The sequence below is a fragment of the Anabrus simplex genome, chromosome 11, assembly GCF_040414725.1.
Source record: "Anabrus simplex isolate iqAnaSimp1 chromosome 11, ASM4041472v1, whole genome shotgun sequence".
NCBI classification, from domain to species: Eukaryota; Metazoa; Arthropoda; class Insecta; order Orthoptera; family Tettigoniidae; genus Anabrus; species Anabrus simplex.
In genome coordinates, this window is record NC_090275.1 from 1,063,385 (window position 1) to 1,076,781 (window position 13,397).

The 13,397-nt window shown below is 41.4% G+C and overlaps 1 protein-coding gene across 1 annotated transcript in view; it reads right to left on the reverse strand.

Moving 5' to 3' along the window:
* The window catches only part of Setd3 (SET domain containing 3), a 275,592-nt gene that overhangs the window by 202,931 nt on the left and 59,264 nt on the right, over positions 1 to 13,397 (reverse strand). The window contains exon 4 of the mRNA XM_067155272.2: positions 10,105 to 10,296. Within this exon, the coding sequence (XP_067011373.2) occupies positions 10,105 to 10,296 (192 nt within the window). The remainder of the gene's footprint in view (positions 1 to 10,104; positions 10,297 to 13,397) is intronic.

The window sequence follows — 13,397 nt, forward strand, 5'->3', positions numbered from 1 at the left end:
TCTGACAAAGAGGACATCACAGCACTAGAAACAATAAATGGGAATGTAGTTTCGATACACTCCTGAATGAGGGAGAAACTACTGAAAAGGTGGAAGAAAGGTTGACGACAGATGATGGTCCAATTACTTGCTCTGAGGTAGAAAATGCACTACAAAACACAAAAAGTAGTAACTCAGCTGCGATCAATGAAGTTACTGATGATATGATCAAAGCAAGAGGTTATCCTGGAATGCAGTGGCTATACAAAACTCCAAGAACAATATGGTGTGAAAATCAGGTTCCAGAAGACTGGACAAAAGGTATTATTATCCCTTTTCAAAAGAGGATGTACAAGAAAGTGTGCCAACACAGGGGTATCACACTTCTCTCCCATGGTCTGAAAATAATGAAAAATAATTACAGAAACCAGACTGCGAGCAGTGATAAAACCTGTCCTGGAAGAAAAACAGCATGGATTCAGAGCCAATACAAGAAGAACACACCTGATCTTCACTCTAAAGCACTGGGAGAGAAGGAAAGACCTAGAAATGGCATAGGATAGAGTGCCTGGAGCAGTTCCTGAATAACTTGTAGACAAGGACCAAATGCTGCACCACAACAGTAGCAGCTGTTTTGAGTTGGGGATGGCCATTACAGCCATGGACAGTGTACCGGGCGGTACACCTCCACTCCGCTAATTTAAAATGTGCGCCAGTTGAAACTCCTCTGCTGGAGGAAGTCTGAACTTTATCTACACTGTTAATTCTTTATCTTCTCAGAAGATGTCACCACGCGGAAAATTTTGAGTTTTTGAACTGTGTCATTTTTGATGTGTTTTTGTTTCGCTTGAAGTAAGAAGTGTAAACTTTCTCTCCTAGAGGACACTACTGAAGATCAACAATAGTGCAACCTAGTGCGGAGTCAAAGAACTATTTTGTTGGAGAAAATTTAATTTCAAGAGTTTGTTCTTTGTTAAATTTCTTTCAGTCATTGTTTAAGTTGGCAATATTCACCCCTTCTTTCCCCTTGTGTTGAACCTAACCAATCCCGAATTTCGTAAATTAATTTCTATCCAATCAGATGTATCTTCCCCCAACCTGTATCGGTTGCGGGGTCCTATCCAATAAAAACGTTGAGGGAGGGTGTTTTCTTTCCCCTGACGCCTAGAACCTTCCGCGAGAGGATATAAACTGCTGATTTTAGAGTCTCCGGGCCACTTCTGTTCCATCCTTCAGTGTGTTAAGTACATCGCAGGAGGCGGGAAGCGCCTCTTTCTTCGGCTGCGGTCAACAATAAGGTAATGGCCGATTAATAAATTCTTTCTTTTCTTGCTCAGCAGTTTAACTCTCGGGGCGGGTGCGAAGCGTTCTACCATGTAACCTTTTCCTAAAATGTAACTACTCTTTTCTTCTATTCTCTTGTAAAGCTACATACTGGGATAGAGAGTGCTAACCCTCTCGAGCTCCCACTCATAATGTTTTGAGGTGAACTTATTTTTTTCTCAACCTATTCTTCGATAACGTAAAACAAATTGTTCTTTTCTAAGTCACCTCTGTAGTATGGGATTAGCCCTTGCATCAGTGGCCTAAGAGCCAAAGTAGGTCTTAAAATCAAAGTGTATTAGGAGTGCAAGTTCGCCTCCTCTCAAATTGGTTTAGAGGTCACTTAATTAACCTGCTTTTCATTTAATAGACCTCAGTAGATTGGGTATTTTACCCCTGTGTTTATGTCCGTTGAGGACAACTTGAAGGTGGAGTTTGGTGTGGCCTGGGAGAGGCTTAAATTAAAGAGCGTGTGGCTCTTTTGGAAACGGAGTGTTGTGTGCCTCGAGGAGGCTTAACTGTGTAATTTGGAGCAAGTGCTCCAGGGTTTGATTGGGGTCTTCTGCCCCTTTGTTAAAATTTGTATATCGGAAAGTTGGGCTAGTTGCTCAAGAATTGTGAACTCAGGGCTCGAAGCCCAAACTCTGTAACCCCTGTAATTGTACATTTCAAATTGTGTTTCGGCTACTAAGTACCTGTTCTTTGTTATTACTTAATATTGAAAAGAAAATATAACCTCGTTAAATTTTACATTAACTTTGATTCCGTAGTCTGAAACCCATTCACGCCCGCACCTTCTTACACCTCTACCTACCGCTAAAACTCGGTAACAGACAGTATTGCTCAAAACCTGAAAAGTGAACAAGACGGAAAACTACACACAACGGTGGAGAAGCAGACTGGATGAATGGGTTTCAAAGTTCCAACAGTATCAGATGAAAGCTGGCACAACTACAACTGAGTAGGAAAGATACTGGCAGCCAAATGAAGCTTAAAGGTGAAAACATTCAATGTGTACAGGTATTCAAATATCTCACATACAGACTGAACAGAGGCACGTGAAGTGAACTACCCTCCAAAAAACACGCAAGGACCATGGACTTGGAGACTACCACGGTATGCCTGGCACAAAAACACCACGCACATGACTAGAAAGAAGGCCATTGGGAAGACCGAGGAAGAGATGGCTACACCAAATCAGTGGAGAGAAGAGGAGGGAACTGGAGTCAGTGGTGAGAAAGAAGGCATTTCTGGACAGACAGCGATGGTGAAGACTCGTTCAACACCACCCTACCCGGCATGCTGGAGGGATTCTATGATGATGATGATGATGATGATGAATATTTTGCTGTCAATGCTCCATGATTTCATAACTTGATTTCATTTGAAGCTTTGTCAATCTAGGCAACTTTCAATTATGGGAAAAGCAGAATAAAGTTTATTCAAAATAAAGAAAAGCATTAGTAGTTGAAGAGAAGTTGAGAAAAACCTCATGCAGCTTGCTGGAGCAAATGACCTGATGATGATGATGATGATTTATGCCATAAGAAAGGATGATTCTGCACGTAAGAAAAGTTTGAAACTTGTCACCTTAAGTCATGAGTTATACAACAGATAACCCATTTTGGTCTGGGCCTGAATATCCCTAACTAGGTTCTGGATTGGGCATTTCTGAGGGTTTAAAAACAATTACCGTATTTCACGGCATAATCGTCGCCACCGCGTAATCGTCGCATCCTTTATTTTCAATACAAAAATCGGACTTTAAACCTTTAATTACATAATCGTCGCATGTCCAAATTTTGTTCACTAATCTGGTTAAAAGGTAAATGGAACTGCAACGTAAGTTGCACATGAATGCGCAATTTAAATACGTGTATGGTTTATGGGCAATTTGGCAACACAGTCACGTTTGCGACATGTTGCACAACGTATAAATAAATAATACCGGTATATGTACAACGCATGGCTTACCGGTAGACTATCGGCAGTTTGACAACGTGGTCGCGAGACAGTGTACTATTTATTCACCACCTACATACTATGCTTACCGGTAGGCTATCGGCAGTTTGACAACGTGGTCGCGACACAGTGTACTATTTATTCACCACCTACATATTATGAGTTCCCATTTGAAATATGTAAGGCTGTAAGTTATCGCTTATCGGCAACGTCGCCAGGAAATACCGGCTAGGTAGGTTGAATGGACCTCGAACCAGCCCTCAGATACAGGTAAAATTCCCTAACCCGGCCGTGAATTGAACCCGAGGCCTCCGTGTAAGAGGCAAGCACGCTACCCCTACACCATGGGGCCGGCTCCCGTGTTATTGCGCACGAAGTGAAATCCAAGACGATAACGCAGATTTCCACGGAATTATTCAGCTGAATTATTTACGATGTCTCAGTTGTCATCGCTAGACTCTTATCTTACTACTACGTCATAAGTGTCCGGGCATGGGATGAAAACTTTTATCCAAGCAGTCAAGATGATTATTATCCAATGCTATTAAAGTTTTATTTTATAAACTCGTCAGTAATGTAATGTAAAATCATCAATAACTGGAAAGAAATATTAACCTAATTACCGTATGTTTAAAAAGAAATTGAAAAAAAATGAATGTTTGTTACTGACGTCTCGGAATACAGTCAACTATACAGTAGATCTACACCGCGCTAGTTAGAGCTTCGGTTTGCGAGCTTTGCGCAAGCGCAGTAGTGTGTCGCAACCAACGAGCTAAACTGATAAATTGTTGCATGCTTCCTTGCTGCCTAACAGTATTGGCTGCTCTGGAATGGATAGATCACAGATGCATTTATTTGTTTCAGATTTACGTGTTAACTGTAGACATGTGTGCGTGAGAATTTAAGTTTTTAATTTGTGTTTTGGGTGTTTGCAGAAATAATTTGTTTTAATAGTAAACAATTACGGAAAGTCATTTATATCGCAAAACATTAACGTGTGAAGCATTTATAAGCGATTATGGGTAAATATAGAAACTATTCTGCGGGCTTCAAGCTAAGCGTAATTGCCTTCGCTGAACAGTACGGGAACAGAGCTGCAGAAAGAAAATTTTCTGCGAGTGAAAAGTTGGTGCGTTACTGGCGGAAAGTAAAAAACAAGCCAAAAAGCACAAACCCTTCTAGACGCGCATTTAGAGGTCCTAAAACAGGGAAGTTTCCTATAATTGACGAAGAAGTGTTTAGGTACGTCAGTGAAATACGTAACAATGGCTGCAGTGTATCATATGAAATGTTACAAATTAAGGCACAGGAGGTAGCGCGCAAACACAACATACCGGTAACTCAGTTTAAGGCGACTCGTGGGTGGATTAAGGGGTTCATGCGACGACACAATCTGTCAGTGCGAAGGAGAACAACACTAAGCCAAAAGTTGCCTGCTGATTACACGGACAAGATTGTAAATTTTCACCGATTTGTCATACGTTTGCGCACGGAAACTTCGTACTTGCTTTCTCAAATCGGTAATGCCGATCAGACTCCAATCTTTTTTGATATGCCTCGCAACAGCACTATTGCGCTAAAAGGATCACGGAGTGTATTAATGAAAACCAGCGGTAGTGAGAAGTTGCGATGCACGGCAATGCTAACCATTACAGCTGACGGGAGAAAGTTGCCTCCTTACATCATTTTCAAGAGGAAAACGATGCCTAAGAATATACAGTTTCCCCGTGGAATTCATGTACGAGTGCAACCAAAGGGTTGGATGGACGTAGAACTCATGCTGGACTGGGTTAAAACTGTGTGGAATAGAAGACCTGGTGCACTACTAAAACAACCAGCTCTGCTTGTTTTAGATAGTTTCCGAGGTCACCTCGTGAACGAAGTGAAGCAAATTCTCACTACAAATAAGACACGACAGATAGTCATTCCTGGTGGCCTAACATCTGCTTTGCAGCCACTAGACGTATGTGTTAATAAACCCTTTAAAGACCACTTACGTCGATTTTACGAGTGGATGATGAGCGGCGATCAGCAATTGACGCCTGCCGGAAATATCAGGCGTCCACCCTTGGACTTGTTATGCTCGTGGGTGAAGAAGAGTTGGGATCTTATACCACCTGAACTAGTCTCCAAGAGCTTCAAAAGGACTGGGATTTCGAATGCACTAGACGGTTCCGAAGATGACGTAGTGTGGCAGGGAGACGAAGAATCTGATACTGGTATTAACAGAGGCAAGGACGGCGCATCAGATAGCGAAACCTGCGATAGCGACACCGAAGATCTGGAATAAATTGCGTACCGGTAAGTCCGCATTTCACAACAAAGCGATAATTTTTTGCAAGTGTAATATTTTAACTTTAATACTCAAATTAATGACAAATTAACTTAATACGTTCATTTTTATTTTCAGGTTGGAAAAACGTTCGCCGAATTGTTGCGAAAAATTATGAATTTTGTTTTAGACTATTTTAATTATTTTGATTATAAACGCGAGTATTACGTGCATCTTAAATTTGTATCAAATACAATTTAGTTATAAATACATTTTTTGAGTAATACAAATACTGGTATTAAATATTCATCGTATAATGGTCGCACCCTACAATTGTTTTCGAAAATTTTGGTATAAAAAGTGCGACGATTATGCCGTGAAATACGGTATATCTCTGTACCTATCGGAGATATTTGCACGATTCTTTGTGCTTATCTGAGCATCTACTAATGAAAAATGTTTTGTTTCACGTCAGCTAGCACTTTAAAATTGTTCACATATTATACCATGTTTTGCCATTGTGATGAGTTTTAAGCCAGGAGATCACTAGGATTATCTGGCTGTCAAATGCTGACGTTCAGTTCGGTAATGGAAAATATTTTCCAACTACCTTAGCGGGGGCACCACGGGCAGGAATCTAATGGAAATGGTCCTTCTAAGGGCCGCTATGTAGAAATCTAGGACCTATGATCAGAATTCTCCAGCTCAACATAGAAGGAATGAGTCGAGCTAAGGGTGAGTTACTATCAAGAATATCCCTCGATAAAAATACTGATATGATTGTTATCCAGGAAACTCATGCAGCAGGTGAAGATCAACTGCACTCTAGAGGAAAAATTCCTGGCTATGATCTTTTAGGAGCTACATTCCATCATGCATACGGGGTCGCAACATATGTAAGACACGCTGTTGAAAATGTCTCACTGTGCACTACAAGTACTGCTGAAAATATCCACTCTGTGACCACCACGATAGGAGACATTACAGTCACTAATGTGTATAAACCTCCAGCTGAGCAATGGCCCCCTAGTGTTCTCCAACACCAGCCACATCCAGCTGTCTACCTTGGGGATTTTAACAGTCATCATGAACAATGGAGATACACTTCTAGTGATGATAATGGGGAATCTTTGGTTTCATGGGCTGAGGATCACAACCTCCATCTTATTTATGATGCTAAAGATCTCTGCACATTTAGATCAGCAGCATGGGGACAAGAGTCTAATCCTGACTTGTGTTTTATGTCTACTAACAACTGCACCCCCATACCAGTTACGCGAAAAGTTCTCTCCAGCTTTCCTCATAGCCAGCACCGGCCAGTTGTAACAGAGATGAGAATAAAAGTCCCTATTGTTTCAACTACTCCTTATCCACGCTGGAACTTCCGAAAGGCAAACTGGCCTGCCTTTACTGAACAGCTTGATAAGGTATTGGGATGGATTCCCCCAACAAGTGACAACTGTGAGAGATTCACAGGTGCCGTAATAAGCACAGCGAAGAAGTTTATACCTAGGGGTTATCGAAAGAAATATAATAATGGTTAGAGCGAAGCTAGCGAAGAACTGTATCAAGAATTCCAAACAACTGGAGACAAGAACACAGCTGATCAAGTATTACACAGCCTGGACACTGCTCGCCGACAGAAATGGACTGAAACAGTTGAAAACCTCGACTTCAAACATTCAAGCAGGAAGGCATGGTCCTTGTTAAGGAAATTAGGAGATGGGAGCCGAGTAGTTCGGGACATTATTCCTATAAACCCCAACAAAGTTGCATCTCATATCATGTAAAGTTCAAATGCTCCTAAAGATCACGACCATACCACTGCAATCAAAAGGGAAATCAGAGCCTTGAAAACAGACAGTCTTGAGGGCAGCAGATTTTCTTGTCCATTCTCTCGAGAGGAAGCTGCTATGGCTTTAAAAGATGTGAAATCAGGAAAAGCCCCTGGTTTTGATGGCATTCACTCAGAATTTTTAGTGCATGCTGGGAAATATGCAATGATCTGGTCAGCCAAATTCTACTCCAATATCTTAGAAACAGGGTCCATTCCTCGACTTCTGAAGCAGACAAAGATCATCGCCATTCTCAAACCAAGTAAATCTTGTAAAAATCCTCAAAATTACTGCCCAATTGCACTTCTGAGTGTGGTTTACAAATTACTGGAGAGACTTCTTTACAATAGAATTGGCTCAGTAGTTCTTGACCATCTACCCATTGAACAAGCGGGCTTTCACCCAAATTGAAGTTGCACAGACCAGGTTCTCTCTCTGACTACACATATTGAAGCTAGTTTTCAAAATCAACTAAAAACCTCAGTAGTGTTCATGGACCTTACTGCAGCATACGATACAGTATGGAGACAAGGACTCATCTACAAACTGCTACGAGTAATACCTTGCAAGAAAATCGCCAAGCTCATCGAAAACATGCTTATAGACTGGAGGTTTCGTGTAATTTTGGGAAACAATACAAGTAAGGAAAGGATCCTTAATAACGGTCTTCCTCAAGGATTGGTACTAGCACCTCTGCTGTTTAACTTATATATATCAGACTTACTGAAAACAGCCTCTAAAGCATTTGGTTATGCGGATGACTGGGCATTTGCAACGCAGGGCAAATCTATGGAGAACGCTGACAGCTGATCTCGCCACCTTAGATCAGTACTTTCGTAAGTGGAGACTTAGGCCAAGTTTGAGTAAAACTGAAGTCTCATGTTTCCATCTCAACAACAAACTGGCTCACCGTGAACTTAATGTCAAATTCCAGAACGCTAGACTTCCTCACAACAAACACCCAAAATACCTCGGAGTAACCCTTGACAGAACACTGTCCTTCAAGGAACATCTGAAGATGACAAAAGCTAAACTCCAGTCACGGAACAATATCATCCACAAACTGTGTGGCACCACCTGGGGTTCTTCTGCTTCGACCTTACGAACTTCAGCCCTTGCCCTTGTCTTCTCAACTGCAGAATATTGCTCTCCAGTCTGGCTGAACATACAATCTACCCCCACTTCTTGGCTACCAGTTCTGAGCCATATTCCTCCACCTCACCTATGGAGAAAGAATGCCTTGTTGCATGAGTACCAGAAGCTGTCAAGGAACTCCAACTTGCCAATTCATGGAGATATACCCTACGCCTTGAACAACAGACTTCGGTCCAGAAATCCACCAATAAGGACTGCCAAAATCCTGGTTGACAAATTCAGCCTGCAGCAGGATTGGTTTCAAGAATGGACTTCTATGGCTCCAGCTGAGTATCAGAACTTCCCCTGTATAACAAGTATACCAAAAGGACAACCTGGACAACCCTCAATCGTATCAGGACTGCGCTGACTTCCTCTATGAATGGGGCAAACTTCCCTCCCCGGAATGTAGCTGCAGTGCCCCTAGGCAAACAGTTTGTCATATAGTGAAACAGTGCCCCCTGAGTGCCTATCAGGGTAGCCCAAAAGACTTTGACCTAAATCCTTCTTGTATAGACTATTTGCAGAGCTTGATGGTGAAATTGTAACCTACATAGTGTACTGTATATTTAATTTGTGATTGTGTGTTTTTATTTTCAATGTCATACACTAAATAATAATAATAACCATGTTTTGCAAATTTAAAAAAGTCTGAGGGTCTACTAGGTACGTAGTTTTGTAAAATACTATTATATTTATCCTATTTTGATCATGTAACATGTGCACTGCAATTATAAAACAACAATAATAATGAAAATGATATAAAAAATAATTGTTTAATAATAAAAGTAATAACAAAAACGAAAATGGGAGCTCTAATGAAAAAGGATAGTGGCTCGGAAGGTGATGTTCGCGAAGATGATGTTGAAAGTATGTAATTATTATTTTATGCACAAATGTAAATATCAATGACATCCGAATTTGAATTCCAAACAACAACTTATATTTCATTATGATGGAGTTCGTTTTACAGCCTACCGCCATGTTTCCACGCATTTCATATTTCTGTAAAGATGTAAGAATGTCTACATATTAGTAAAGTTTTCTGGTTTTTTTCCCTAGACGTGAGGGATTAGGATTCCATAAAACATTGAAAACATCACTTTCATCAAGCACTCGTTTGCCGTGAGAAGCCATGTCTTACAGCACATTGAGTGACAACATCTACTAACGTACATTCTCTGATTTAGACTGATAATACTGCCATCTATTGAAATCCTCTTGTAATTAATACATGGAATGCGTGCAGAGCTCGTTCTTACTATGGGCTATGGAATGAGTTAATATGAAGCATGTCAAGCTCTTCTTTTTTACTTCCAAGAACATGATGGCACAACAGACTTAAATTTCCTAGAACAGTAGACTTACTACTTCTCGTAAGCAAAGGACCAAAGCATGTGACAGTTGACATATTTATTTATTATGTCACTGTAGTTGGCAAAGTTAGCGCTGTTGGCCCTCTCTTACACTTAACTACTGTCCCTCGTTTGTGAAGCTAAAAAGACAAAAACAAATGTGAGTTTCTTCTCATCACATCCTAAACTGGAGAATGAAATGAAGTGAAACTGACATTACTAATTAAACCCCTACAGTACTTACCCAGAGAAGGTGATCCCTTGAGTTCCTGAAGTTCATGAGTTTTAAAGTAAAGAACGGTAGTGTATTCTTGAGGCAGGATGGCGAGGTATGGTTTCCAGAATGAGCTGGGAGAGAACTTCTCCACCAGCAACAACAAAGACAGGGCCACGTTAGGCATGTGCTGTAGCATTGCATCCTTCCGCAGTAGAGGACCTGTTGAAAATTAAGTCGTATAAAGAATGACAGATAGAGGGAACATCAGACACAAAAGAAGGAGAATCTTCACATCTCCACCGTCGTTCCCAGAACTGATCCCGATCTGTCACTATTTGAAGACAAACGACTGCTCCCTCTTCTCACTCTCTTATCGATATTCTAGGTTTGACTTGTTCGTTCCTTTCCATTACTTACAGTGACAGGCCATCTTTATGATGGAAGTACGGGATGAGAAGAGAGCCCAAACAGAACAATGGGCGAGTTTCATATCGACCACGTCAAGGTACTAAGAGGAGCCAAAATCAGCTCTGGTCGTTACTTATCCGTTGTAGAAACGAGCCCAAAGCCGCTAAAAAAGACCAATGGAATGCTAGTGAAGAACAAGGAGATATCAAGATACTATATCAACACACTTGCAAAAGACTGCACAAGCAACCAGGAGAGACTGGGACCCGACAGCAGTGCTTCAGAAGACCTAAGGAAAATTAGGCCCACATGGTGGTCCAGCGAATATGAAGTTGTAGCATGGGTCAAATGGAATGAACATAAGAATGAAGTCAATTGACAAGCCTTTGTTACACAAAGGAAGAACACATCCAGCATTATAAGAGAGGTAAAGAACTAGAGGTGAATGGAGTGGTGATTATTGTTTTAAGAGGAAGTACAGCTAGACAACCATCCTCTATTAACACTAATCAGAGAGAAAAGATGGAAGGGATATGACACTTCGAAAAATTAACACATTGGTAAAAGGAAGGCAAGGGCCATGAAGGGCATGACAATGAAAGACTCAGTAGACCTCGAGTGGTCTAATACCGTCAGGGTTGGAAAGAACAGGAGTTGAACAAGGAAGGTCGGATACAACAGATGACAGTGGCACAAGTAAGCGGAAGCAATGCCAGGACTCAGCTGAGGGCCCTGTTGAAAGCCCCGGGGGCCCGTTTTAGTCGCCTTTTATGACAGGCAGGGGATACCATGGGTGTTATTCTACCACCCCCACCCACCAGGGTTCAAGCAAGCAGAAGAGAGATCTACACAAGGTCCTCAAACAACAAACGACCCAGTTCGCACCCCCTACTTTACATCATTGTGCCTCAATAGACTGCTTCCTGCTGTAGATGCTGCTGAACCAGCACACCAAGCACATCCCTCTTCAAGAAGACAGGATAGCAGCAGAAATGTTGAAACATGCTAGAGAACAAACCTTCAGGCACATACAAAAAGTGATCCTGCATATATGGGCTAGCAAGAGGCTCCATCCGACCCAAAAGGGACTTTTTCAATACCCACTCAGTCTCGACCACCTTATTTCGCTGTTGTTTAAAAAAAATAATTGAGTAAGGTAACCACGATGCGGAAACTTGAGGTTATACATGTTTCAACATTTAATAAATTGTTTTTAAACATTCATCCATTACACAGGAGGAGGCTTTATTTATTCATGAATTTACAAGAATATATCCCCTCAATTAATTGCCTGACATAATATTACATTAAGCGTTAGGATGTGGCAACCACTGCAATCAGCCTCCCGAGCATTGGCAGCCTGACTGCTTGTCAGGTGCTGATCACCTTAAGCAAAACAAAAAACAACCCAAGTCAAGCTGCAAGCCAATGGAAGAGTCATTTAACCTGTTTTCAATGACAGAATCAGCTTAGGAATAACACAAAGAAGCCTGTCAGGTATGGATCTGAAGACTGGAGACTAGTGAGAATGGGAACTAGTGAACTGGTAACAAATATCGATACTGGGACTAAGTAAGACTAAACAGCTCAAGTTATGAGTGTGTACCCCAGTCAAAACGACAAGGAGAAATTTCTTCAAGATCTGGAAGATGTAATTAGTAGTAATAATGCTATTTGCTTTACGTCCCACTAACAACTCTTTTACGGTTTTCGGAGACGCCGAGGTGCCGGAATTTATTCCCGCAGGAGTTCTTTTACGTGCCAGTAAATCTACCGACACGAGGCTGGCGTATTTGAGCACATTCAAATACCACCGGACTGAGCCAGGAACAAACCTGCCACGCTGGGTCACAAGGCCAGCGCCTCAACCGTCTGAGCCACTCAGCCCGGCAGATGTAATTAGAGAGGAAAGTGATATTTTTAGCGAAGACCTTGGAGTAGAAAACACAGTTTTGAGAGCAGAAAGGAGAACAAATGTTACGTAGAAGAAAGACAGCCAGTAACACAGTACAGCTGGGACAATGAACGACTAGGGAGGCAGGTCATACCAAGTGAAAGTATGGACAGTGATCACCGAATGATGCTTGTGAATATCACGAAAACACCTAAGGTAAAGACATGGTTCCTTGTCCCAAGGAGTTGCAGCTCTTTTCGGGCACACCCTCAATGGAGATGAATTAAATACTATTCTTAAATCTCTGGCAGCACCAGGAATCAAACCCGGGCCTCGAAGGATAGTAGCGCTAATATCGTGCTATGGAGATAAAGGAAGAATACAAGATAAGAATTCAACAAAGTCTGGCAAAGGGCGAAGTAACTAATGTAAAGGAAGACTTTCAAAGTAACATTTCTGGGGGAATGTAAAATCTTATGTGGAGTTACTACTTCAATAGACAGCGTCCAAACAACTGTGAAAGACAGGGATTAAAGACAGAAAAACAAAAAGAAGGGCAAGAATGTAATGACCAGGAGAAGAAATGGAATGAGTTTGTGGACAAGCTGAGTACCATTTTTGCAAAACTCAACAACAAAAGTTTGATTTTGAGTAATACATGAATTTTTATACTTTAAAGTGCACATTACAGGCACTGTAATGGTCAGCAGGAAGGCCTATCTCCGCAGGTGTGAAAAATGAAGCAGCAAGGCACAGTAGCAGTGAGAAAAGATGATATCTCATGTGTAGTTTGGAGGGACAGGAGAATTCCACTCAGGAGGGGAGTTGAGGAAGTTGCTGTATGTGGCTGTAATAAGTACATGGGGGGAAAGCTGATGTTTCTGACCACTACGTGAGCTCGTACTATCGTATTCACAAAGATGCACACACGAGATGCTGTCAATTATATACACATTAATAGTTGCATATCAAATGAACCACCATCTTGAACTCAACTGACTGCCACATTAGCACATCA